At 43.8% G+C, this 26039-nt stretch overlaps 1 protein-coding gene, 1 non-coding gene and 1 pseudogene across 4 annotated transcripts; all 3 read left to right on the top strand.

The window, feature by feature from the left end:
• The first annotated feature begins 550 nt into the window (after positions 1 to 550).
• On the top strand, positions 551 to 23022 carry SNX5 (sorting nexin 5). Of its 3 annotated transcripts, XM_056121352.1 has the most exons (14): positions 551 to 674; positions 931 to 1013; positions 10078 to 10182; positions 12503 to 12613; positions 13471 to 13592; positions 15270 to 15393; positions 17068 to 17163; positions 17808 to 17913; positions 17991 to 18066; positions 18836 to 18875; positions 18968 to 19054; positions 20485 to 20644; positions 21706 to 21791; positions 22373 to 23022. In XM_056121352.1, the coding sequence occupies exons 2-14, from the start codon at positions 963 to 965 to the stop codon at positions 22421 to 22423; spliced, it is 1215 nt and encodes a 404-aa protein (XP_055977327.1). In that variant the 5' UTR covers positions 551 to 674; positions 931 to 962; the 3' UTR covers positions 22424 to 23022. The 3 variants fall into 3 exon arrangements, 2 of the variants coding, with proteins under 2 accessions (XP_055977327.1, XP_055977326.1); XR_008793459.1 differs by lacking the exons at positions 551 to 674; positions 22373 to 23022 and adding an exon at positions 19405 to 19454 and having other exon boundaries at positions 841 to 1013; XM_056121351.1 differs by lacking the exon at positions 551 to 674 and having other exon boundaries at positions 842 to 1013.
• On the top strand, positions 5843 to 6077 carry LOC130030896 (small nucleolar RNA SNORD17). Its single transcript, XR_008793556.1, has one exon. It is a non-coding gene; the product is annotated as a small nucleolar RNA SNORD17 (small nucleolar RNA).
• LOC130030889 (uncharacterized) lies at positions 11273 to 11413 on the top strand (annotated as a pseudogene).
• Positions 23023 to 26039: the final 3017 nt, after the last annotated feature.

Genomic DNA, 26039 nt, shown 5'->3' with positions numbered 1-26039 from the left:
CGAGGGCGGCTGCGGGGCCGGCGCGGCCGCTGTGACACGCAGCCTCACTAAGGACTCGGGTGGGCATCGACCGGGGGATCCTGGGGGGCGCCTCAGAGGTCACTCCCGCAGGCGACGCCTCGAGCCCTGAGAGGCCCCGTCGGGGTCAGGTTGGTCGGGGCGGTCAGCAGCGGCGGGGACCGTGGGCCCCGGGGGAGTCCAGAGCAGGGAGCTCTTGGTGAACGCGAGGCCGGCCCTGTGGCGGGCAGGACTACCTGGAGGCCCCAACGCTTCGCCTAGAACGCCCGGGACGCGAAGGACCGCTCGGGACCCGTACTTTCATGCGTCCCGCGCTTTGGGCGCGAGCGGGGCCACGCCCGCGCGACGACAGGGACGTCCCGACAGGCACCGCGACGCCGAAGGCCCGCCTCGGCCCCTCTGGGCCACCCGAGACCTCCCGAGGCGGGTGGGCGTCCCTTCCGGCGGGAGCGCCCCTTCTCGCGCTACTTCACGCTCACGAGAGCTCGCCTACGTCACGGCTCGTCCGCCATTTTGGACTCGGGCGGAGGCTTAAATTCCCGCCGCCGGGGCGCGCGTTCTTTTCCATTGATGCGCGTGGTGCGGGCCGCGCGTCCCTTCTTCGTCTCCCGGTCGCGGTCCGGCAGTCGGTGGTCTCCGCGCGGCGCCGAGCAAGGGTAGGCCCCCCCGCCTGCTTTTTTTTTTTTTCCTTTTTTTCTTTTTGCCCTGCTCCAAGATGGACGGCCCCGGGGACGGGGGAGGCCGCTGTGGGGGAGCACGTGGCGCGCCGCCCGCCGAGCGCGGGGCTGCTGGGACGGTGGCGGAGCCGGAGGCCGCCGGCCGCCGGGCGGGGAGGCCGGCAGAGGCGGGGCCGCAGCCGCCCCCGAGAGGCGCCCGGACGGCGGCGGCCCAGCCTCTTCTTTCCTCGCGCAGCCCGGCGGCCCCCGCCCGAGGCCCGCGTCGCCATGGCCGCGGTTCCCGAGTTGCTGCAGCAGCAGGAGGAGGATCGCAGCAAGGTGAGGCCCCCGCCCCTCGGGGATGCTCTCGGGACGGCGGGGCCGGGCGCGGAGACTGGGGAGAGCCGCGGGGATGTTCTGGGTTTTTTTTTTTTTTTGGACCCGGTTCTGGGTGGAACCCAGGCCTGAGTTCACCGCCCGAGAGAGGAGTCCTGCGGGGAGAGGTGTTGCAGGCTTTCGCTGCCGCGAGATCGAGGGTTTCCTATGCCGCGAGCCAGTTTGATTTCTCCCCTCCCCCCCACACACACACCCCAGATCCCAGATTCCGGGGATTCCCATTAAATTGGAAATCTCGACTTGTATAAAGCCGAGGGGCCCGTGGTGGGAGGTTGAAGTTCCCAGTAGGTAGAGGGTTGCGCCCCCCCCACCCCCCATCAGCCTCTGCTTATATGAATTATTATCTCTTGCCGTCCCAGTCCTGCCGTCTGAAATGGAACTGATAATGCTGGCTGGCTCCGGAGACTGGCCAGGTAGAGATGTCTAGGCAAGCTTTCTGCTTTTCTCCCCCCTCCCTTTTTTTTTCAACTTCCGTGTGTTTCTCTGTAGGGGTTGGTAAGGAGCCCCTTGCGATGTGTGCAGAAAAAGGGGAGTGGGGGGGGGGAGTAATCACGAATGTTAAGCACGTCCGGATACTAATCTGGTATGGCATTTTTAGAAGGGGTTTTTCTGGCTGGAGTTGCAGGAGCATTTGAGCGTGTGGAGGGGCTTTCGCCGGGGAAGTCCGGACTGCCACACACGGGAGGTACCAGCGCTGGGGCTCAGAGCGCTGTTGAAGTGCGACGTTGTGCGGGAGGAGTTACCGGGCTTCCCTAGATCCGGGGAACGTGAAATGGTTCCCCGCCCGCCCCCGAAAGGTAGTTCCCCCCCCCCTTAGAAGTTGAGCTGGAGTCAGCGGGTGGACCGCTTGCCTTGCTCAGACCCCAGAGCGCGAGCGCCCGGTGTGACCCCCCAGTTCAGACCCCTGTGCACCCTGGGCATGACCGCCAAACACCAAAAAAGTTGAGGTGCCCAACTTGATTCAAAGTTGTAATTGTTCAGAAGGAAGTCAGTGCTTCAACTCGCCTTTCTATTACTGAAATAACTTCATCATCACTCTGATTCTCCAAAATTGGACAGTTTTTCTTTCGCGGGGGGTGGTGTGAGCCACACCCTGAGCTGCGGGATAGGGGTTGCCATGCTCTGCTGGAGCGGGGGGAGGGGTGGAATTTGGCCTCCTGCCTACAAACTTGTGATCCGATGGCAGGCTACTTTCACTGCCTTTTTACTAAGAAAGGAACTAGTGGAAACTCATTCATGCTTTCATTTTGCTTCCTGAAACTTTATGATAGAGTCTAGATAGTTTTTACCATTCACCAAAAGGGAGTAAAAGTGAAGTAACCAGATGCTGTACATGTAGCTTCAGTGACAAGTCTTCGTTAGTGTGCCTGGCTTTAATGGGGCACGGGGTGCCAGGCATGAACCCAGAGTTTCACAGGGAAGGCAGGTGCTGGACAGCTGAGTTACTTGCTGTCCTGTTTGCTGAAAATGTTTTTGGTTTGATTTTTCTGGTGCTTCAAAGGTTTTTTTCCAGCTTTCTGCTCTGGAATCTCAAGCACTGGCTGTTCAGCAGGATCCTAAGCTTGCACACCAGCCCTTTGAACTCTTCTGGCCTCTAAAACTTAGCTTTTACCCAAATGAATTTCAGCCTAATCGCTTGGATGTTCTGTAAAGATAAAGAGTTCTTAGATTCTTCAGGATTTACTAAAAATGTAAAATCAGCAAAACTGTTGTATGGCCTATAACTTGTGACCTGAAACTGCCTATTATGCTGAATAATGATTTAGAGGAGAAGTTGCTTGCTTAATTTGGGGGGCCCCAGCTTCTGCCAGATTTGTGAGCAGGAGTTGTTCCTTGGATTATTCAAGATACATGTATAGTGTATGGGAGATGGAGCCGAGCTCCAGCATGAGTGCATACATACTAATGGTCAGTCTCAGATCATTAATTTTTTTAAAAAAGATTTTGGTGACCACACCTGGTGGGGCAGAGGAGGGACTATATGGGGTCAGAACAAAGAAGGGTCTTGGCCCTACTGATAAAAATGATGTTTCTGGGCTAGGATGTGGCTCAGTAGTGGAGTGTTGGCCTTGAATGTGTGAAGCCCTGGGTTCCAGCTTCCGAGGAAAAAAATCCAGATATTTAACTTCAGAAGAGTAAGCATTGTGCCAGGCCTAGTGTCTGAAAGAATTAGGGACGAGATCAGAGATAGTACAACTAGCAACGTGCTTGCCTTCTTCCAACTAGTCTTAACTACCTAGCTAGCAGCATCGCGTTTTCTGAGATGCAGCATTGTTAAAGTCTCTTGGTCATGTTTGATTTTTTGAATCAGTTTTTGGCTTTTGAGCCCTCAAACATTGTTCTCTGATCTTTTGTGGCCACTACATTTCCAGTTCAAGATGATCAAGTTGATTGGCTTCTACCTTAATTTCTATTAAATTGCTATTGAAGTTATTAGTGCTAGGTAAAGCACTTAACCTGAAAGTATTACAGCTTGGTGTATTGTTTCAGTTTGGGGACCATGCCCTCAAGGTTTTCATCTCAGTGTCAGGGATCACTCCTCTCAGGGCTCTAGGGACCATATGGGCCCCAGGAATTGAACCCAGGTGTGCTACAATGCAAGGCAAGTGCTTTGCCTCTCCACTTGGTTTACTACTAGCTTGTTACAGGAGACTGGGTGAATGGTGTGGTGGTGTGGGTTGAGACCCAGTTACTTACTATTGGTGTACATTTCTGCCTGCTACTCTAGTTTGCAAAGTGTTGTTTAAAATTTGTATATATTTCTCCCAATTTGGGGTGTGCCCTGTAATTTGTATCATACGGGAACACTGCAGCAAATCCAAATATACTGCGTGTGTATGTTAGAGGTGGTGGCGTGAAGTTCACTTAATTTTTTTTTAACTTGACCAGAACCACATCAAAGCAGTCCGAACCTGTGTTCCAGATCAGTAATCTGCACGTTGTCTTCAGATTCCTATCTGAAGAGTGCTTTAGCAGGTTTGTTCGCTTTTTTTTTTTCAGTAGGAAGGATGGTGTATCTTATTTTTATAGCACTTTCTGCATTTTTGAGATCTAAGTTATTTCCACTGAGACGGAGTGACAAACGTGTATAACTTGAAATCTTTTTTCAACTGAAAGGTATGCATTTTAAAAATGTGAGAATTACTGGGGTGAGGAGTGTATACTGAGACAGGGGTCTGCTAGCCATGCATGCTACCATTTGAAGGGAGCCAGAGGGGTTAATGTGCTTCAACCCCAATTTGCTCTCCAGCACATGGCTCCTGAGCACCAGGCCAATAGTAGTTTGACAGCACCACTGCCCACCCCCACTCCCACCCCCCAAAAGCATCAAGCCCAAAAAGTCAAGCAGGGCTGGGGAGAGTTCAAATGGTTGTTGAAAGATTTAGCAGGTCTTCAGATTTTCTTTTGTCAAATAACCTTTGGTTTAGAGTAACGATTAAAGTATGTGATGAGAAAAAAATATTAAGGTGTGATGTTGAAGGTTCCAGACTATGTTGCAGAAGAGTGGCTTAGTTCAAGAATTGGGGTGTATAGGCCACCGAGCCCAGTTGTGCTCAGGCCTTATTCTTGGCTCTGCACTCAGGGATCACTCTTGGCTGGAATTTGGAGAAGTGAGAATTTATAAGGCAGTGTTTGTGCCTTTACTTGTGAAAAGTTCATTGTTTGTTGCAAGGGTTGGGGGGAGGGCCTTAGAGGCCTGAGGGCCACACCTGTATGCTGGGAAGAAACCCAGTCATACCCACTCTACTAGCTCTGCCCCCACTAGCGCTTAATTTAAAATCCTGTCCTTTTCTCCTCTTAGTGCAGGAAATTCAGGTCAGCCTCATGTATAAAGCCTTTTCTCCATCTTGTAGCTGAGCTATGCACGTATCCCTCTCTCATTTTTGTCACTTCTGGTGGGGTTCTGGAGTGACACTTATAGGTGTGGCCCCCAAACCAGGAACAAATAAATATAAACAAAACTAAGCGAATGGGATTGCACAAGACAAGCATCTTAACCCCTGTAGTATCCAGGTCATGGCAGATTATTTTTTGGATCAGGAAATGCTAGAACCATTTTCTAAACAGTAGCAATTGCTTCTTTAAACTATTTTCAGTTTATGAAAGGTTTTGAAGGAACAGTATTCTTTGGGAGGAGCATTCCCCAAGTTTCCACAAAGAATAGCAAGGGAATATTCAAAGGATGTCGTTGTAATCTCAGTGTCAAAGTACTCCAGTATTGAGTCAGGGACCTAGTTATTATAGTTTCAACTCTGGGAAGGGGGGCTATCAGAATATTCATAGTATAAACTGAAATTGGGCTGCATTTATAGAAAATCTTAAATTGGATGCTTTGTATTTGGAAGAAGCACACCTAAGTGATCAAATCCAGAGCTGAAATGGGGTCAAATCCCAGGCTTCCACATAGAAAGCAGTTTTCAATCCTCGTCCCCATATATCACCCAGCTCCAAACTAATCTTGGAATGACCTTCACTATTCTGGCCATGTTTGGTGTATTTGTTTCTGTTATTTAAGATTTGAGTTCCTGATAAACCTTTTTGCATCACACCCAGTGATGCACAGGGGTTATTCCTGACTTTACACTCAGGAATTAATATTGGTGGTGCTTGGGGGACCATATGGGATGCTGGGAATCGAACCCATGTCTGCCTCGTGCAAGGCAAATGCACTACCAGCTGTACTAACACTCCAGCCTCCTGATAAACCTTTTAAGACAGTAATTTAATCTGTTGGATTTCATATTGGGATTTCTTCATGGACTTGCAGCCTTGTGAAATGATGATTCAGTTTATCCATTCGCTGAGTACGCAGTCACTGATCTTCTTCCAAGCCTCAGTTCCCGTTCTGGGAACCTGAGTCTATGTAGCCTCCAATTGCCCTGCAGTCTATAGTGTTCTACTGTGGACAGCTTGTGTGTTGGTGGCTGCTGGTAAGTTGGTTGGTGTCAGCAGGGATAGGGCCCTCTGGGTCCCATCTCACTAAGATGAGTGGTGAAATCTGATCACTTGCTGCACAGCCCAGTTAGTTTTTGTTTTTAAGCTAAAGTGTTAGTAAATTTAAGGCCTAGATGTCTTGGTCCTATCCTTGTGAAGGAATCGAGATGTTATTCTATGAAGCTGGATTGCAAAACTAGGACATTTAGTGTCAACAGCAGAATTATTTCAGATTGTGTCCTTATCTAATTTTGGACAGGGTTGTGATATGCCTGCCTTTGTTGCATCCTGTTATTGAGTAATGCTGCAGTTTTTTTAAAAAAAACTTCCTTGTTTTGTGGGAATAGGGGCTTCATAAAATCGGTGACAGTTATGTATGTAGTGGGATGTGGTCCTTCGTCTGGGAGGCAGGAGTCCCTCGCTGTTTCAGTTCTGCTGGCTCAAATGACCATAGGTGGTCTGATCTTAATTGTCCCCATTTTTCTCTGAGTCTTTGCTTTACAGGATAAAGGATATCAAAGTATAATCCTTAAGATAAACAGTTTGAAGGAATGACATTGGAGTGTGTTACTAGTCTTTTTCTTTAAATGCTGTGCAGAGATTGAACCCATGTTTCTGCATGCCTTGCATAAGCTTTACCACTGAGCGGATGGATCTCTGGCCTGCATTTTGGACCACACCCTGCTGTGCTGCCACTTCTTCCTTGGCCCTGCACTCCAGAAGAGTCTTGAACAGGGTCCAGGAGGCCATGTGCGGTGCAGAGAAGCCTCTTAGTCTCTGCTATCTCTGACCCCAAGAGTAGATTTCTAACTTGATTCATACTATAAGTGACTTAGGAAACTGGGAAACAAAAACTAATATAGATTAAAGTTGGAGGTACTTGGTTCTGACTTATTTGATTAAACCAGCCATTATAGATAATTTTCATATCTGGTCTTCGTGTCGACTCAGCAGAACAGAGCTTCTTAAAATTAGGGGATAAAGCTGTGTGCCTGGGGAAAAGTATACAGGAGGTTCAACAACCACTGCATATACCCTCAAATCTGGCGAGTAATGAACAAGTAACGTTGCATGGGGCATTGGTTTTGTTGAGTAAGCAGAAGGACCTCTGCTGAGCTTTTAATCACACTTCAGAGTGTGCTTCCTGATGGGGGTGAGTGCTGACTTAGATGATTTAAATATTTCACAACTTTCATCTGTTTCATTGGCTGAAGATATAGAAGAAATTTTAATCTACCTACCACCCATTGAGTTGGCGGATAGCTTAGTTCAATGCTTCCTAACCAGGGGCCATAATAACTTCTTGTAGGCCCCCAGGATATTTCAGTGGGGCCATAGGTGGGAGTTGTGTGGGGGAGGGAGGAGGGAAGCATATCATAACTAGGGGCAACTAGAAAGAAAACAAGGTCTCCATGGGATTGTGGTTGAAAAAGTTGAGAAACACTGGACTAAGGGATCAGAATTAGTACTCACCATTATTCTTTTTCAGACAATTCTTTCAAACCCTCTGCAGATTTGTCTCCTTATTTATCTCTTGGATGTTTGACTGTCATGTTGGTCAGATTTTTGTTTTGATGTCTAGGATGATTAATATTTCCCTAAAATGATTACTGCTTGATACTGAGTGCAGTCTGTCAAACCAGTAGAAGATGGATCTCAGCAAATATGGTAGGAGAATCACCTTAGGGTTGTCCTATGACTTGCCCTCAGCTTTCCACCAGATTTGCCCCTCTTCTTTCTGGCTGTGTTCTCAGACGTGGGGAAAAACAAGGGGTGGCCAGTTTTTTTCTCAGTAAAATATGAGATTTTTTTTTCTTCAGTTTTCTTCCCTTGGCAGTGGGCGCCTGGTGGTAGAGTGGAAGTTAGACCTGGAGGTGCTTGCTATGTTGGGTATAGGGAGCTGGAGGACTGTGCTGAGATTGGATGTGCTGCCTCCTTACACAGGCTGATCACATGCTTTTTTCACTGTTGTATTTGCACAGGAGAATATTCGTGGAAGGAAGGAAGGTTTTTATCAGAAATGTCAGTTAAAGTCCGCATTATGATAAAAACAGAGAATCCTTGAACTTGAGGTTTTTATCTTTGTTTGCCAAGATCTAATAGACATGTGAAGATAATCACATTTTAAAGAAGTTATTCCAGTTTATCTGGAAGAAGTATTGGTTGAAATGTCAGTGACTCATTTTAGCTTGTGCTATAACTGTAACAACTTGAAACTTCGCTTAGAGGAAAACCAGTTAGATTGAATCTAAGCCTTTTCTTCATAGTGCTAAAGAAAGGGAAGTACTGACAAATTCTAGAATGTAAGAGAAGTGCCATGAAGTCTTGGTGGTTATTATCTTTTTATACCTGATTGAACCAGTTATTCTATTTTTAGACGTTCACTTCCTCAGTCCTGGGTGTGGAACTTTTTTTTTTTTTTTTTTTTTGCTTTTTGGGTCACACCTGGTCATGCACAGGGGTTACTCTCCTGGCTCTGTACTCAGAAGTTACTCCTGGCGGTGCTCAGGGTACCATATGGGATGCTGGGGATCGAACCCGGGTCGGCTGCATGTAAGGCAAAAGCCCTACCCGCTGTGCTATCTCTCCAGCCCCTGGAACTTTATTTTTTAAGAAAGAATTGAAAGGAAAATAGTTTGGAAATGTCTTAGTCCCTGTTCTTTTATCCTCTTAACTGTAGTCTTCACTTGGCATTGCTTGATAATCTAGAGTGTTACTCTTTAGGACTACTTTACATTTAAGATGAGAGGCTTACCCTGCTCATTTGTGTCAGACCTTCATACTGATAGCAGCTTCTTGGCTCTGAGAATTCAGGGATGTAAATTTTAAATTGGATAGATATTACTAGCCACAGTTCTTACAACCTGATTCTTTCTGTTTTCAAACAAGCAGGAGGGAGGTTGGGTATTGGTATTCTGAATTTCTAGTTCTTAGAGTCAGTTTCTTTGCTTCTTTTGGCAGAATATAAACTTGACTCTCTTTGAAGCAGTCGCTAGAGGGGCATTTGGGGTCCAGAGCCATCTCTGCCATGTGCTGCTCTCTGAGATTCATTCATGAGTCTCTGAATCATGGCGCTTAAGTGGTTCTCAGGGGCAGTTCTTGGGCTTGACTTCCAGGAAATTGGAAGGGTCGGGAGATGGGAGCTTGCCCATCCCCGACCCTGGTGAAGCCTGGAGTTCTCAGTCACTACTCCCCCATACCTAGGTTTTTCAGCAGATTCGTTCTCATGCATGGGAGGCAGATTTAGTCTCATCAGTGGGGGTCTTGGGATGAACATGCTGGCTTCTGGAGGTTTGTGGCTGCCAGGGTTCATTTGGGGCAGGCAGAGGGACACCTGCCCCCATCTGAGATGCCCCTTGAAATCAGCCTGGTGCAGAGTGGGGAGATTTCTTTGCAGCATGCTGCTCTCCTCCTAGATACATTTGTGAGTTTCTGAATCATAATATAACTAATACTAAATGTCCTGCTTTTGACCTCTTTCGAGATTTATTTATGGGTTTCTGAAGCAAGACAGATAAATGAGCTTGTATAGCAGAACCAGAAGTAGTTTGTGGGCATGACTCCCACATACCTAACTTGTGGCTGTTTAATTTCTCAGGAAACTTGGTTCTGAGTTGTTGGGGTCTGGCCAGAGGCACAGGGGTATCAGGAAGTCTGAAGGCATCACCAGGCTGCTGATGTACTTGACCTGCAGGTTCTGGCTGAACTGCTTGTTGATAGCACCATACTCCCTCATAGATGTATATTTTAAATTTTACTCTAATTATATCTTCTATAGCTTTTTAGGTTGAGGCTATCCACACACTAGAGGTTCCAACATAGTTTCAATTATTTCAACAGATTCTGTTCCAAATTGTCTTGGATAGGCTGCTTTGAACTACTATATTAAAACGGGAACTAGTTTTGAGGTGAACCATATCTGAAGGGGCTCAGGCGTTTACTCCTGACTGCACTGGGGTCAGCCATGTGCATGGCAAGCTCCTTCACCCCTATTCAGTCTCTCCAGCCCCTTGAAAAATACTTTTGAGGACTAAAATGAATTTGAGGCTAATACTCCCAAAATATATTTCAGCTGAGATCTGTATCTGTGGACCTGAACATTGACCCCTCACTTCAGATTGATATACCTGATGCCCTCAGTGAGAGAGATAAGGTGAAATTTACAGTGCACACCAAGGTAAGTGACAAAATGACTTGTTATGTAAACACTGCTATGTTATTCCCTTTTTCTTTAGAGTGGATGTGAGGATAGACTTACTGAAGTGGTTATTATTTAATTGCAGTGTGGCACTACTGCTCCAAACTTTTTTGATATTGTTTCCACATTTTCTACTCCAGTGTGGGTCCCCAGTCTGTGGGCTGTGTTGATAAGAATTGGGAGCAGACCTGGAGAAGAGTCTGGTGCCACCTACATGTACACAGATATAAGATACTCCGTGTTTGTATTTAAATTGCAAGTTTGAAATTGGGGGTTTTTTTGGGGGGGATATATTAAAATTTTCTGAGTCAGTTGTTAATAGGAAATTTTCAGCCTTTTTGTGTGTGTGCCAAAATGTTTTTAATTCTTCAGGGTACCTGAATAGGAGTGGAATTGCTAGGGTATGTAGTAAGTCTGTGCTTAATTTCTAAAACTTTTTTTTGCATTTTGGGTCACACCTGGGGATGCACAGGGGTTACGTCTGCATGTACCTCGCAGCCATTTAGTGAAATCTCTGCAGATCTTTTCTCATTTTCAGTGGTGCTAATTATTTTCTCATTGGGTTGAGATAATTCTTTGTATTTTGGAGATGATCCTGTATCAGACACATGTTACGCAAATATTTCTTCAAGTAGGTGGCTTGTCTTTATATTTTGTTTTTGACAGAGTCTTTGAATTACAAATATTCTCATTTTCACAAAGTCCAGTTTATCATTAATAGTGACTCAGGAGTTAGCTGTTATATCTAAAAACTCTGCCAAATGAATGTTACAAATATTTTCTCCCATTTTTCTTTAGATTTATAGTTTGAGCACCCACTTTAATTTAGTCCATTTTTAATTCTTTTTCTGGGGGGGTGTCATACACAGCATTGCACAGGGGTTACTTCTGGCTCATGCACTCGGGAATTACTCCAAATACTCCTTACGGTACTGGGCGGGGGCTGTGCTAGCGCTCCAGCCCCTTGAATTCATTTTTGCATGTAGAGAACCAGTTGTTTTCAATCCTGTTCCTTCCCCCCGCTCCCCCCCCCCCCCCAGGCAATTGCCTTTGAGACAGTTGCCATGAAAATCCCTGGCAGTGGGCTAAGAGACATCTCATTCGTGGTGGTGCTCTTATATCTGTCAGGGGCAAAGCAGTTGGTCCTTTGTTCATCCTAGCTTGATGCCTGGTTTGGTGGCCATAGCTATTTCATGCTTGGGGCACATAAATTTAAATATTTTGCCATGAGTCAGACATAAATAGAAGGGTTTTTATCTGAAACCTCAGTTTTTGTTCCTTACCTCTGGTAGTTGTCATTTGTATCTTCTTCCTTTTCCTTTTTTCCTTGCTCAGTGTATTGAAAACATAATTTTCATCAGTCTTTACTTAAAAGTGTGTCAAGATTTTTTCTGTTGGTCTCAGCCTTTTTAATGCTAGTTAAAGATAAATCAGGATTTATTTATTTATTTATGCTTTTTGGGTCACACCCGGCAATACACAGGGGTTACTCCTGGCTCTGCACTCAGGAATTATTCCTGGCGGTGTTCGAGGACTGTATGGGATGCTGGGAATCGAACCCCGGTCTTCCGTGTGCAAGGCAAACGCCCTACCCACTGAGCTATCACTCCAGTCCAGGCAGGCATGCGCATTTAACCTTTGTATGACCTCCCTGGTTATTTTCTCTTAATGGCTTTGTGATATCCTATTATAATATTACTCTGTTTCACATTTGGCGATGCTCAGGGTTTACTCCTTCCTGGTGGGGATTGAACCCATGTTGGCTGTTCAAGACAAGCACCCTATCCCTCTGTACTGTCACACTGGCCCTGTTTTGCTTATTTAAAAAGTAGATAAATATTTAACACATTAATTACTGTGCATACTATCAGTCCAGCCCCATACTGTGCTCCACCACCATTAACACACACTTCACTGTGGCATAATTAACACAGATTGCAGCGCTTGTGAAGATGTTAAAGTAAATGATGAGCATAATTTGAATTAAGTAGATGGATGCTAGAGCATTTGTTTGATCTTTGCCATTCCAGGATTTTAATGACCATCTAGTTTCTCTCATTTGTTTTCTTTTATTACTTTGATAACCATGAAAAAAAATTTTCTTTTCTCAACATGTTGACTCTGAGCTATATAACTTTAATGTATATTGTGGGGAGGTTTGTTTTTTGTTCCTTACTGGAATTCGTTGATGTTTTATTCAGAATTTTCTCATTGAAACCAGTAGTTACAGGATGCGTAAGCCAAATGACTTAATCTAGTAAGGGTGTTTATCAATTAACTTTCACTTTTTTCTTTACAGACAACTTTGCCCACTTTTCAGAGCCCAGAGTTTTCTGTTACAAGGCAGCATGAAGACTTTGTGTGGCTACATGACACTCTCATTGAAACTGCAGACTATGCAGGGCTTATTGTAAGTGCATCTTGGAAAACCAGTAGTGATTGGTGCTTTTGCCCTACAACCTTGCTGTATATTTAGAGATTTGTTCACTTTTTATAATTGAGAGAACTGTCTGATTTCTTTAGTCAACAAAGGTGTTTGAGCTGTTAGTGAAAAGGTGAAGCATATAGTCAGCATTTTACATTAAATTTGTTGAGCATTTTGTCTTTACTGTCTGGAAATTGCATTTCTTTGTTCTCTTGGGTATCAAGCATAAATAATTAGGAAAAACGTAACTTGGTGACTCTCAAGTCTGGTAGTCTTGCCCACGGAGGAGAAAAGGAGGCATTTATATTTGGGCTTAGACCTTGAGAGGGGAGCAGGAGACTGGTTGGTTTTGAGCCACACTGCAGTGCACACTTCTTCCCAGGATTGAAACTGGGTTGGTAGAGTGGAAGGCTCTCTGGCTTTTCTGTTCCTTCCCACTTTGGGGGGGGGGGGGGGTAGCGTCATGAATTGAGCCCAGGGTGTACTGAGTCTCTAACATGCAGTGCATGTGGTAAACAGCCCATTCAGCCATTTCAGACTTAGTTGGGTTCTTTCGTTTGGTTTTGTTTTGTTTGGGGTATCCAGTAGTGCCAGGGATCAAACCAGCATCTGCTAGTGAATAAACAACAAATAGTAATGGAATATGGAATAGTTTATTCCATAGTGAATAAACAACAAATGGTTGTAGTCAGTGCATGCCTTATTGTGGGGGGCAGTCACATTGGTGATTACTGAAAGAAAATTAAGTTTGCCTTTTTAGATAGCACGGCTGGGTTACTTGCTATTTATTAACTATCTAGAACTGAGACAATTCACTCATGGGTTATCTGTCACTGTTATAGATACCCCCAGCTCCAACAAAGCCTGACTTTGATGGCCCTCGGGAGAAGATGCAGAAACTGGGAGAAGGTGAAGGGTCTATGACCAAAGAAGAATTTGCTAAGATGAAGCAAGAGCTGGAAGCGTAAGTGGGTTTCTTGATGGGACATTATATTTTGAGGAAGAGCAAAGTATGATGTATGCAGAAACAAAAGAATCTTAACGCTAATTTTTCAGAATATCTTTACCTTATTTCTATCCGCTTTGTTTTACTTGTTTTTTTTTAAAGTAAATATTTATTTAGAATTTCCATAAAACTAAAATATACAACCCAAAGTCTTTCAACTTCAGTATATTCATATAAAGCATCGATAAAATTAATCTATACCAGTTGGTCCGGAGCATTTTGCTTAATAAAAGACATAGACTAAGAAAGTGTAAAAAGTTCATTATCCTATTTATATCACATCTTAAAAGTATAAACTTAATATGATGTATAATGTGTTACTTCTAGAAAACAAAAGGAAAAGAGATCACTACAAGGAATACACAAGAGATTTTTTAAAAATAGACCTGATATTTTCTGATTGTGGTTACAATTCCACAGGAAGTTTCCAAAAAGCATAAAACAAACAGAAAAGTTCACTTAACTTTATATAAATTATGTTGCAACCCTCAAAAAAGGTTACAATTTATTTGGTAATTTGGTGTTTGGACCACACCTGGCAGTGCTCAGGGATCACTCCTGGCTCTGGACCATATGGGGTGGTGAGGAATAAACCTAGGTTTACCATATCCAAGGAATTCATGCCACCCACTGTGCTGTTGATCTGTCCCCTTCTTCCACTAATAATATATTAGAGCTTAGGTGTACCTGTAAGCTTCTCTTCAGTGCCCAAGCCCATTTAGAGTCTGGTCACCATTTTTTAAAATAACTTTAAAGAACCATGATTTACAAAATTGATAGTTGTATGTTAGGCATGCAGTATTTCACTACCACTCCACTTCCAAGTGTCAAGGTTCCTCCACCCGTTTTTGCATATTCTTTCTCCCTGTTTGCATCAGTCTGACAGGCACATTACAAAGTTCTGGTGGTTGCAGCTTATGTGTTCTCAGTGTTAAGTTTGTATTTCGGATATAAGGTTGTGCCATTCTCCCACATCAGGATAACTGGAGCTCCAGTGCCCGTCCACCCATTGCTTCCCTTTGTCTTCTTCCCCCAATCCTTCTTGATGGCTTTTGTTCTCTGTTCTCTAAACTTTGGGGTCAGCATTGATAGGATCAGCATTTTTGAGCACTGAAGACAAGACCCAAAAGTTTCTACAGTGAATGATCTGAGGTTTTGTTTCTGGAGTTTTCTTTGGTGCCACACACTCTGGATCAAAGGCTACTCCAGGTTTGGAGCTCTAAATGTGTCAGGAATCACCCTGCGCCTGCCACACATGAAGCACTGGCTTTAGCTCATATTTCAGCACCCATTACCCCTTCATCTATTTTAAATGATCTGTTTGGGTTGACATCTAGAATGAGAGAACTGCTTTTATTCTTTGGATAATTTGTGCTATGTACTGCAGGATAAAACATGTTTTTGTTTTTTGAAAGAACCTGTCGTCTTACAAGACTAAATAGCTCTAAGTTTGCAACTTAACATGCTTTTTTCATGAATTTTGGTTACACCATCACTTTGTCCCTTTGTTGGCAATTGCCTCAATAATGCCAAAACATTTATTGCTGTTATTTTGTGGCATTAACAGAATTAACTGTGCATAATATTGGTCATGATTGAGTGATGCCAGCCTAAGCCTTGTGCCTTCCCTTTCAGTGAGTATCTCGCTGTCTTTAAAAAGACCGTTTCCTCCCATGAAGTTTTTCTTCAGCGCCTCTCTTCGCACCCTGTTCTCAGTAAAGATCGCAACTTCCATGTGTTTCTGGAGTATGATCAAGATGTAAGTCACTTCTGTTCCATTTACGTGACCCCCATTCAGATAGATGCGCAAGTTTAGTTACCATTGATGGTGCTGGGGGTGGATGTGGGTGGATACCTGGTACCAGGGATATACCTATCCAAGACTGCTTGCGGGCCAGGTATAATATGGCTCTTGCTTTGCATGTATTAGATCTTGGCTTTAGTCCTTGAAATTATGAGTCGTGTGTGTCCCATATTAACAGTGATGACAAAAGATTGTACTTTGGGAGGGTGGGCTGGAGAAATACAGGGGATAAGTTTGATTATTTGATCCCTGTAGCACTACATATGGTCATCTAAACAGTGGGCCAGGATTCAGCCTTCAGAATCTCTGGGTATGGCCCAACTCTTCCCCCGAGTATTTTTGATATATTTTCTGGGGTTGCGGAGGTGGACATATTCTATAAATTAATACTTAGGGGTCACTCCTTCAGTGCTGGGGGAAAATAATGGATGCTGGGGAACAAACCCCAAGCACAGCAAAAGACTTGCTCGATTGTCACTCTGTCCCTACCTTTTATTTTACTTTGGAGTCACACCAGACATTGCTCAGGGCTTACTCCTGGCTCTGCCCTTGGGGATCATGCCTGGTGGGACTCAGGGATGGGGTGCTGGATTGCATCTGGGTTGGCTATATGCAAGGCAAGCAACCTACCTGCTGTACTAGCACTCTGGCCCCTGATTCTTTTTCTAAAATACTAGCTAATGAAGTTCTTGGTGTTTTATCATTTCCTGATAAAACGGTGGCGGAATCCGTATTAGGATGGATACCAAGTTGCAGTGAGAATTATTAATTTCTTTTTCTTTTCTTTGTCTTTTTTTTTCTTTTTTCTTTTTGGGTCACACCTGGCTCTGCACTCAGGAATTAACTCCTGGCAGTGCTCAGGGGACCATTTGGGATGCTGGGGATCAAACCTGGGTCAGCCGCGTACAAGGCAAACACCCTACCTGCTGTGCTATTGCTCCAGCCCCCTATTTTCTAACTTTACTTTGAAATAATTATGATGATGTCATTGGAAGTTGTAAATGGTTCCAAATACTCTTCACATTGCATGTGGACTACTTCTGCTCCAGGTTGGGTCAGTGGCCCTTGCTCAGGGGCTTTGCTGGAGCAAACATTGGGCTTTGACCCAGAGCATACACTCTAGCCCTTTGAGCTATCTTCCCTGCCTTGTGTATTCTTAGCAAGATCTAAAGCTGATCTACATTTATTTTCTTTCTTGCTACCTTGTGTGAGAGGGTGGTTTATACCTGGTAAAGCTTGGCAGTCGCTTCCAGCATGGCTTAAGACACCTTGGGCACCTAGGCTTTCTGCGTGCGTGTGCTTGGTCTTCTGAGATAGTTTTCTAACTTCCTTCAGATGAGAGGAAGAGTGAGTGCGTGTGATTTCTTTTTACGTAACATGATATCCTTCTAGTTTGAATTTAATAAACAGATGAAGATAATTCTAGGGAATATAAAGCCACAATCTTAAAGTTTTTCAAAATCATTGACGTTTAGGATTGTGGCCTACGTTGGTTTTAGGTATTTAAATATTTTAGATCCGGTTTTAATGGCATGCAAAATGTTTTCATCTTTCTGTACTAGTAAATATTGGATATATTTGGACTCCTCAAATAACCTAGAAAAATAAATGTCATAAACTATTTTTCAGCTAAGTGTAAGGCGGAAGAATACTAAAGAGGTGTTTGGTGGCTTTTTCAAAAGTGTGGTGAAAAGTGCAGATGAAGTTCTGTTTTCCGGAGTTAAGGTAACTGACTTCATTATTTTAAGAAAATTTTATTTTAAAAAAATTGCGTTGGAGAAAGGTTACTGGGCCACACTCAGGGTTTACTCTGGTTTAGGGTCAACTTAGCCTTAGTAAGGCTAAGTTTAGGAACCAGGATTGGCCACACATGCAAGGCAGGCTTCTTGAACATCCTGCCAAAAGGAAGTTTTTTTTTGTGCTTTGCACATCCTTGACCCTTGCCTACCAGGCAACTAATATTGTTGCCAGCTCAGGATCAGTCAAACCATACCTCTTGCCAGTGAACCCACTGGACTGAACCAGTGTGGGTGTGGAATTGGGATTTAGAGGATATTTCTAAATGGATGTGTAAAAGATTCTTAAAATGCTTGACATTTTCTGTCATAACTTGGGTAGGAAGTGTTATCTTTCTTTGCGTTTCCCTCTTGTAGAGGTTAGACTTGATGAATTTATATCTATTTATGTTCTTTTGGGGGGAGGGCACCACATCTGGCAATGCAGGGATCGCTCCTGGTGATCATGTGAGGTGTTGGAGATTAATCTTAGGTCCACCACACAGTCCACCACCTGTCTGCTGTGCTGTCTTCTCTTTCTAGTCACTTGTATTCATGTTCTTAAGTTTTGCTTCTTTTTATTCTCCCTTATAGGAGGTAGATGACTTCTTTGAGCAAGAGAAGAATTTTCTCGTAAACTATTATAATAGGATCAAGGATTCCTGTGCAAAAGCGGACAAAATGACCAGATCTCATAAAAGTAAGTACCACTCATCCAGTAGTCCTTTAGTTTCAGTAATACTCAATTCAAGTAAACAACTGTCCTTGTTTCTACAGATGTTGCAGATGACTATATTCACACTGCAGCCTCCCTGCATAGCCTGGCTTTAGAAGAGCCTACTGTCGTTAAAAAGTAAGTTTTTGTTGGACATGTTGCCCTCTTTAACCAAGATTACTGGGCAATATTAAAAATACTGTGATTGCATGTGTCAGTTTTTTCGTGTACACTCCTCTAGGTTATATGGTAACCTGGCACTAAAATGTTTATTGGTGCAGATCTCTTGGAGTTAGATCACCTGGCTTAGGTATTACTCCCGACAAGGCTCGGAACCATATGGAGAGGTTAAGTCATGTTATGATACGGATAGCGCGATGTCTCTAGGGTGATCCTCAACTTGTTTAAAGGACTGCAAACATAGTGCAGTGGGTAGGGTGCTTGCAGCCAGGCATCCTGAGCGGCTCTAGTTGACCCTCTTTAGTACCTGGACTTAATATAAAACCTAGGTTGGGCTGTGAGACATGATTTGCATGTAGGTCTGGGCTAGCACCACGTGATCCTATTCCTGTAGTGCTGTTCCCTAACTGCTACCACCCCCAATCCCAAAATTTGTATGGAGGTCAGGCCAATGGCAGAAGCAAATGAAGTTTGTGATTGTAACTTTGGAACACACCTTGATTCTTACTAGAACCTGACCTTGGTAAAAAGGATTTTGGCATTAGTACTGTCTTGGATACATCAAAATGGTTCAGTGGACATCGAAACGGTAAAACTCATGAATATAACATTGTATGTGTTGAGTTTTATGGCCATCTTCTCAGTTGGACTGAGAAATGGTCAAATTAGACTAGGGCTTGTGAATCTGCTCACTTACGTCTTACAAAGATAATTTGTATATTTTCAGGTATCTATTGAAGGTTGCTGAGCTATTTGAAAAGCTAAGGGTAAGAATTTTTATGATCTCGAGCAATACATAATTAACAGCATTATAGATTTCTGCTTATGCTATTCATTTTTACTGTTTTTTTTTAAATAGAAAATAGAGAGCCGCGTGTCCTCAGATGAAGATTTAAAGCTAACAGAGCTCCTTCGATACTACATGCTTAACATAGAGGCTGCTAAAGTAAGATAAGATTTATTACTTAGGTGCTGGAGGGAGGGGAGAGGGTCACACTTAGTGTGTTCAGGGACTACTGCTGGCTTGGTGCTGGAGATCAGTCACAGGCCTCTTGGTCTAGCCCATTGGGCTCTTGAGCTGTCTTTTCACTCTCTTCTGTTGAATCACTGAATTACAAAGATATTTGTGATCAAGTTGTAGGTGTACAATTTTTAACTGCTCGGTAATAAAAAGGATCCACCTAGTTATGGTTCATGGCAGGCCTAATGTTGAGGTGTTTTTTCTCTTTCTCCTCTCCTTCTTTTCCTTTTTCCACCCTCATTCACTCCCCTTCTCTCACCCTTCTGGCCCACCAGTGCAGTCCTCCAAGGTCATGCCCAGCAGGTTTTCTAGGAATTTTGTCCAGGTAACTATCTTTTTGGGTCAAACCAGGAGTTGCTCATAGGCTATTTCGTTCTGCTGAGAAGTGATCCTTGGTGTTGGTTGGGAGGGATTGTATGTGATGATACTGGGGCTTCAAAGTGGGGCTGACCACATGCCAGGGCAAGTGCCTTTACTTCTTAACTCATCTGGCTCCATCAAGATTGAGTGACATGCCTTTTGGGATTACTTGAGAGCAGTGGGTTCCTGGTGCTGGGTTAAGTGGATCATAGTTCACTCAGACTTGACATGATTCAGGAAATCTGTTGACATGATTCACAAATTATTTTAGGTAATTTTATCACTGAATTGTAGTCTTGAAGTTAATTAACAAAGCATTACTTAACAAAGTCAGCAGTTAGCAGAATACTATTGGAAATGAATTCTTCCTGTTGGAAAAAGAATTCATTCTACCACTGCCCCAGTTAAAAATTTTTTTTCCTTCCTTCCTTCTCAGTTTTGTTTTAGGTTTTTGGGTTAGACCCAGTGGTGGTCAGGGATCACTCCTGGTTGGCTCAGGACTATATGTGGTGCCAGGGATTGAACCTTGTTCAGTCACTTGCAAGGCAGACTCCATGTTGTATCATTGCTCTGGCCCCTGGAAAGACTTTCTTTAGGTTCACCATAGGATATTTTATTTTTGAACACCATACCCCTATCCCAAAATTTTTAGCCCTACTCGAATCTTGAGCAGTTACTGAAGTTCATGTCTTGTTAAATAAATCTCCAGCACTGCGTGGACTGGGGTTAACCTTTTTGTACCTTGAGCACTCCTTGGGAGCCTCTAGGAAAAATGGTGGTCCTGGCCATCTTATTTAAAGGAGAATATGGAAGTAGATTGATTAGATCCTTCCTATCCTTTAACATTGGAGTACACATAGTCCATTAGCACTGGGATGTTGGGTAATTTATTAGGGTAGTATACTCTGTTTAGAGAATTCTCAGGTGAGCTACATATTGTTAAAGTGTTATACCTGTTGTTAAAGTGGTTTCTTTTTTATATATAACTTTCTCAGGATCTTTTATATAGACGCACCAAAGCCCTCATTGATTATGAGAATTCAAACAAAGCGCTGGACAAAGCTCGATTGAAAAGCAAAGATGTCAAGCTGGCTGAGACACACCAGCAGGAATGTTTTCAGAAATTTGAACAGCTTTCTGAATCTGCAAAAGAAGGTTTGAGACTATCGAATTTTGGGTGTTTTGAAATTAATTTCAAGCTTATTGAGAGGAAAGGTTGCATAAATAGTTCAGAGGCAGTCTGCTGGGTTTCTTATTTTATTCTCTGATTTAGTGATGTTTACAGCTACCAGATCCAGTCTAGGAATGCATTTTATTATCACAGCTTTGCTCTTAAACTTTTAGGATCTTTTCAGTACTGGAGGGTTGGTTTTCTTTTCAAAACAATGTGAAATTCAGGTTGGTGTATGTCAGTTTATCCTGAAGTGGATAATGCCTCGTGTGTCCCTACCTCCCCCCGACACTGGAATGGTCTGGCATAGAGGTACAAGCTTCTGGTGCTGTACAGGCTGTGATCAGTGGTGACTTGCTGGGTATTTTTTTTCTGTGAAGGAGGTAATGGGTCAGATTTAGGGACCCATGGTCTTCACTTGTGAATAGAATAGGTTAACAGCATCTATCCTAATTATGTGCCACAATTTATAACCCTTGAGAAAATCAAGACTAGGCCTGAAATCCTTTCTGCCTAGACTTCTGATAATGGTAGTGGGGTTTTTTTTTTTTTTTTTTTTGTGGTAGGCTCTATGGTTAGCAGTGCTTTGGGGTTTACCCCTGTCTCTGCTCGGGGATCTTTCCTAATAGGGCTGGGGGACTGACCATACAGGGTGCCAGGAATTGAACCTGGGTGGCCTTTGTGCACCCCCGCCCCAACCCCGCTGTACTATGTCCCAGTTTGTTCTTAGATCACCAGTTAGGGTTGGACTAGGTCCCTACCCTTAAAGAGGGCAATGGGTGGAGTCATCTACCTAGAGATAAGGACAAAGCTGCTTCAGGAAGCCCATGGTCATTCTCCCAGTTTCTGATTTTGTTTTTAAAGACAAAGCAGATGTCACTGCACTTATGTAGTACATACTGATATCAGATACTTCCCTTAATTGCAGAGATAAAAATAGAGGATGGGGTATATCAAGGTTTGGAAGTACTCTTTTTTTTTTGGACTTAAAAATTAAAAGTGAAGGTGAAAATTGTTAACTTTCATGGTTAACTTTGTTTTGTAGAATTGGTCAATTTCAAAAGAAAGAGAGTGGCAGCATTTAGAAAGAATCTAATTGAAATGTCTGAACTTGAAATAAAGCATGCAAGGGTAAGTTAAGCCTAAAATCTTTAGGATTTATTTAAAGTTATTTTCCAATTCACTTTACCAGTGTCATCACATAGAAGATTTGCCACTATAGTTCTCTATAATTAGATAGGAGTTGCTTAGTGGAGGTGTTTGTTTTAGGGCTGCACCTGTTGATACTCGGGAGGACCATATGGGTTGCAGGGATCGAATCTGGGTCAGCCATGTGCAAGGCAAATGCCCTACCTGCTGTATTTTGAAATTTGTATACTGTACAGATCTGAGGGAATTTGCTAGAATGAAATTGAGGTATGTGGGGGGAGGGGTATGCCTCATAATTTCATTTGTGATTTCATGGAGAAAAGCCCATAGGGGCTGGAAAGATAAGACGGTGGGTTGGGTGCTTGCTTTTCACGCAGTGAACCATTGTTTGATTCCAGCACCCCATGTGGTCCCTAAGACCACTGGATGGGGCCAGAAATCTGTATGGGGGGAGAGCTCCCATTTTGGCAATGGAAAAACTGAGTGAATTTATTCTTGGTGCTTGGAGGAAGTGTTTAGATTTCAGAGCTACTCATTTATCTGCTTGACCTGTTTTCTTCCAGAACAACGTCTCCCTCTTGCAGAGCTGTATTGACTTGTTCAAGAACAACTGATCTGCATCGTCTGCATGAAGGACACGAATGTGAAAGAAAGCTGGCATCACTTGCACTTAAATCATTACCACAGGAGATTTACTACTTTTTAGTTTAAAATTATGTGAATAAATACTTTGATTTCTAAAAATCTTAACATTTAACCATGTTGGTTTTACAAGTATTTCTATTGCCTGCTATTTGGACTTTACTAATCTTTCTTATGCATTTAATACCTCAACGTGGACAGACTCTAAATACTGGGTTTTCCTACTATTTTGTCTTTAGTTAGAAAGGATTTGGGAAAAATGTGCCTTCTTGAGAAACAAGTTTAGCAGTCTTCCCGGCACATACTTCTCACTATTTTATGTGCCCAGGTTGCTATGAACCTGGCTACTTCTACTTCAGGTGGTTGCCAGATTAAGTAGGATTCATTCAGCTGCTTGTTAACCGGAAACATTCCATTCTCAGGCAGATTTTCTCCTTAGTCTCATGGTTCTTTAGTCACCTCAAGTGTTTTTATACTATTAACATCAAGAAAGTCTCATTTATCTTTATATACATCCTTTGCAGCTCCGTTTTTGTAGTTGGATTGTACGTATTTGGGAGGGGTTATTAAATGAAAAACATGGCCTTCTGGAGGTGGTCAGACCTACATTAAGATGTTGTAAGCCCTCTCCCTGATGTATTATGTTGGATTTTTTAATATAAAAATGTATAATAAAATAATAAATCATGCTTTCTATATGGAGTGTTTTGTGAATGACAAGGCCGGATACAAGTATAAGTCAAGCCAAGGCTGCAGTTGCCAGCTACCTTTGGCAGAGGAAAGTACATCTTTATACACTGAATCCATTCTAAACTTGGCGTTGTGTTGTCGCACCTGGTGGGGCCCAGGGGACCATAACATGTGGTGTTAGGCATAGAGCCTGGATCATAGTGTGCAAAGCCAGGGCCTTATCTGGTCCCTGGTTTGGTGCTCTTTCTTGGTCCCTAAACTTAACATTTGTTTTGGGGCCAAAATCTGGCAGTGCTTGGGTTTCTCCAAGCTCTGCCCTTGCTTGGATCATTGCTAGCAGGCCTTGGGGTACCTTATGGGCTGCCATGGGTTAAATTCTTGCTGCATAAAAGGCAAGTAACCTGCCCTACTGAACTCAGTGTCTAAACTTAACATTTTAAGGACTATAGGCCATTGTTTTTAGGAACGTACTCAAACTGTTGGCTCATGATTTTATCAAGTCTTATACTTTTGACCAACTTGAACACAAATGGGTACTGTGCCTTTGGGAAGGAGATAATCTGCTCGTGATGATTGAGTTGCCCTTTTTTCCCCCTAAGCTCTTACATTTCTTGAGGCTTCAGGCGATCCTGTGTGGTGTCTGGTAAAACCTAGATGGACTACACTGAAAAGTAAGCACTTGCCCACTGTATTTTCTCTGGCCCCAGGTTTTTATTTCACACCTAGGGATGCTCAGATTATTGCTGGCTCTGCAGACAGGAATTAACTGGGCTGCTGGGTTCGACCCTGGTTGCATAAGTTTCTGTAAACCGCAGGAACACGACTTTCCCTTCTGGTTTTCTACCAGTGATCTCAAGGAACCAAGTGAAGCAGGGCTCTACATTTGTTAGAAGTGCTGATGGGGACTGAGTACAGCTGAAGGGCAGCCAGCCTGGATTGGAACACTGGCACTACATACAGGCCCTGATGCAGTTGAGGATAGCCAGGTGTTTTAGTTTTGTACGTAAAACCAACATGATGTGTCTTTGAAACTGGGTGTTCAGTTCTCTCCTACACATGTCAAGGAATCCACTCCCTCTGCTCTGTGGGAATAGGTGGTGACATCCTATATGCTGCATAGCCTGGGGAGGGCAGATCAGAGCGGGGGCCAAATCAGCTCTGGGTTACCTCTATGCAAAGGCAGGTGGATTTAGCGCAGTTGTTAAGGCAGGTGAACTGGGTATTTCAGTGCTCAGTGGTGGTGCTTGCCTTTTACTGTATTATAAACTTAAATTGGTGCTCAGGGTATTCTCTGGGAATATTTACTGTGCTTTATTTATTGTGCTTCTGAGAATAATGCTGGGAGTGTGGGACCTGGCCCAGCATGCAAAACAGGGGCTCAACTTGGAGCTACTTACTGAAGCTCTTGCCTTGAGTACTTTGGGTTTTGAGCCTTACCTGGCTGTGCCCAGGCTTGCTTACTTCCGGCTCTGTTCAAGGACCATATTGGGTGCTGGGTTGTCCATGCAAGGTTTGAGTGCCGATGCCCTGTAAGTAAAGCTGGAATGATCCACCCTCCTCCCCCGATAGCTCAAAGGCCAATGGTTTGAATGTAGGAGTCCTTGATTCAATCCCCAGCACTGCTGGGTGTGGCCCCCAAGCAACTACGTAAAGCATAAATAGAAGTGTTGACGTTCATGAAGGGAGATAACCTCTCTGAACACGTTTTTTATTTTAGGACCACTAGTACTCAGGGTTTACTCCTAGCTCTGTTCTGGGATGTTTTGGAGACCACTGGGAATTTGAGCCTGTGTGAAGGTGAAGTGCTTTTCTGTACTCTGGCCTCAGCACAGCATATTTGGAAGGTGGGAGCCACACCTGGTGGTATTCAAGGTTTACTTCTGGCTGTGCTCTGTGACCATTCCTGGTGGGGCTTGGGGGCCACATCAACTCGGGTTGACTGCGTTGTAAGCAAGCGCCCTGTATGCTGTACTATAGCTACGGGCCCCACACGGCGTATTTTTTTATTTTTTTATTATTTTTAGTGAAACACCATGAGATACAGTTGTAGATTTACAATTTTTTGTGCTTGGGTTTCAATTATACAATGATCAAATACCCATCCCTCCACCAGTGCCCATTTTCCACCACCATGGATAATATCCCTCCCATCCCCATCCCCCCACCCCCCCTGCCTCTGTGGCAGGGCAATCCCCTGTGTTCTCTATCTCCTTTTGGGTGTTGTGGTCTGCAAAAGAGGCACTGAGTGGCAAACATGTTCAGTCCATAGTCTACTTTCAACATGCATCTCCCCTCCTGGGAGGATCCTCCAAACACCCTTTATTTGGTGCTCCCTTCTCTATCTGAACACACAGCTTATTTTTAAGGTAATGGAATATGAGGCATGTAGATGAGCAAAGGAAGACCACTATTATAAGACTGCTCTGTAAGCCTTGCTCAAAAATGTCACAATTATGACAGTCAATATTTTTGCTCTATTCCCTTGTTTCACCTCTGTTTTTGAATCTACCTGCATGAAATTTACCATTCCTGCCTTTGGGTGTTGGGAGGCCCACTGAGACAATATCTAGACCCAGGTCTGTAGAGTGGATGTGGGGCCGAAGAGAGAGCTCATTGGTAAGGGCTTGCACACAACCTACCTGGGTTCAGTCCGTGGCACCCCCTACGATTCAGTATGACAGAGGTAGGAGTAAGGCCTGAGCACCAAGTGCAACAAAGCAGAGTGAACTTATGCTGTGAATGGGAAGGGAAGTTCTTTGCACAACCAACCTTCAGCCAGTAGGTGGCAGACACAGCCCGGGACAATCCCAAGGCCCGCTTCGAACCTCGAGAGGCAGCCGATGGGGAAAGCCTAGCATTCCTGCAGGGTTGCTCAGATGATCATCTGCAGCTCTTGTG

The sequence above is a fragment of the Sorex fumeus genome, unplaced genomic scaffold (assembly GCF_029834395.1).
Source record: "Sorex fumeus unplaced genomic scaffold, SorFum_2.1 ptg000044l, whole genome shotgun sequence".
Classification (NCBI taxonomy): Eukaryota; Metazoa; Chordata; class Mammalia; order Eulipotyphla; family Soricidae; genus Sorex; species Sorex fumeus.
Note: the sequence above shows the minus strand (reverse complement) of the source record. Positions and strands in the feature narration are given on the sequence as shown.

Coding starts and splice junctions, on each gene's coding strand:
- SNX5 (XM_056121352.1), top strand. CDS start 963: ATGGCCGCGGTTCCCGAGTTGCTGCAGCAGCAGGAGGAGGATCGCAGC. Junction 17,914..17,990: donor AATGACCAGATCTCATAAAA/GTAAGTACCACT, acceptor TTGTTTCTACAG/ATGTTGCAGATGACTATATT. Junction 20,645..21,705: donor TTCTGAATCTGCAAAAGAAG/GTTTGAGACTAT, acceptor TTTGTTTTGTAG/AATTGGTCAATTTCAAAAGA.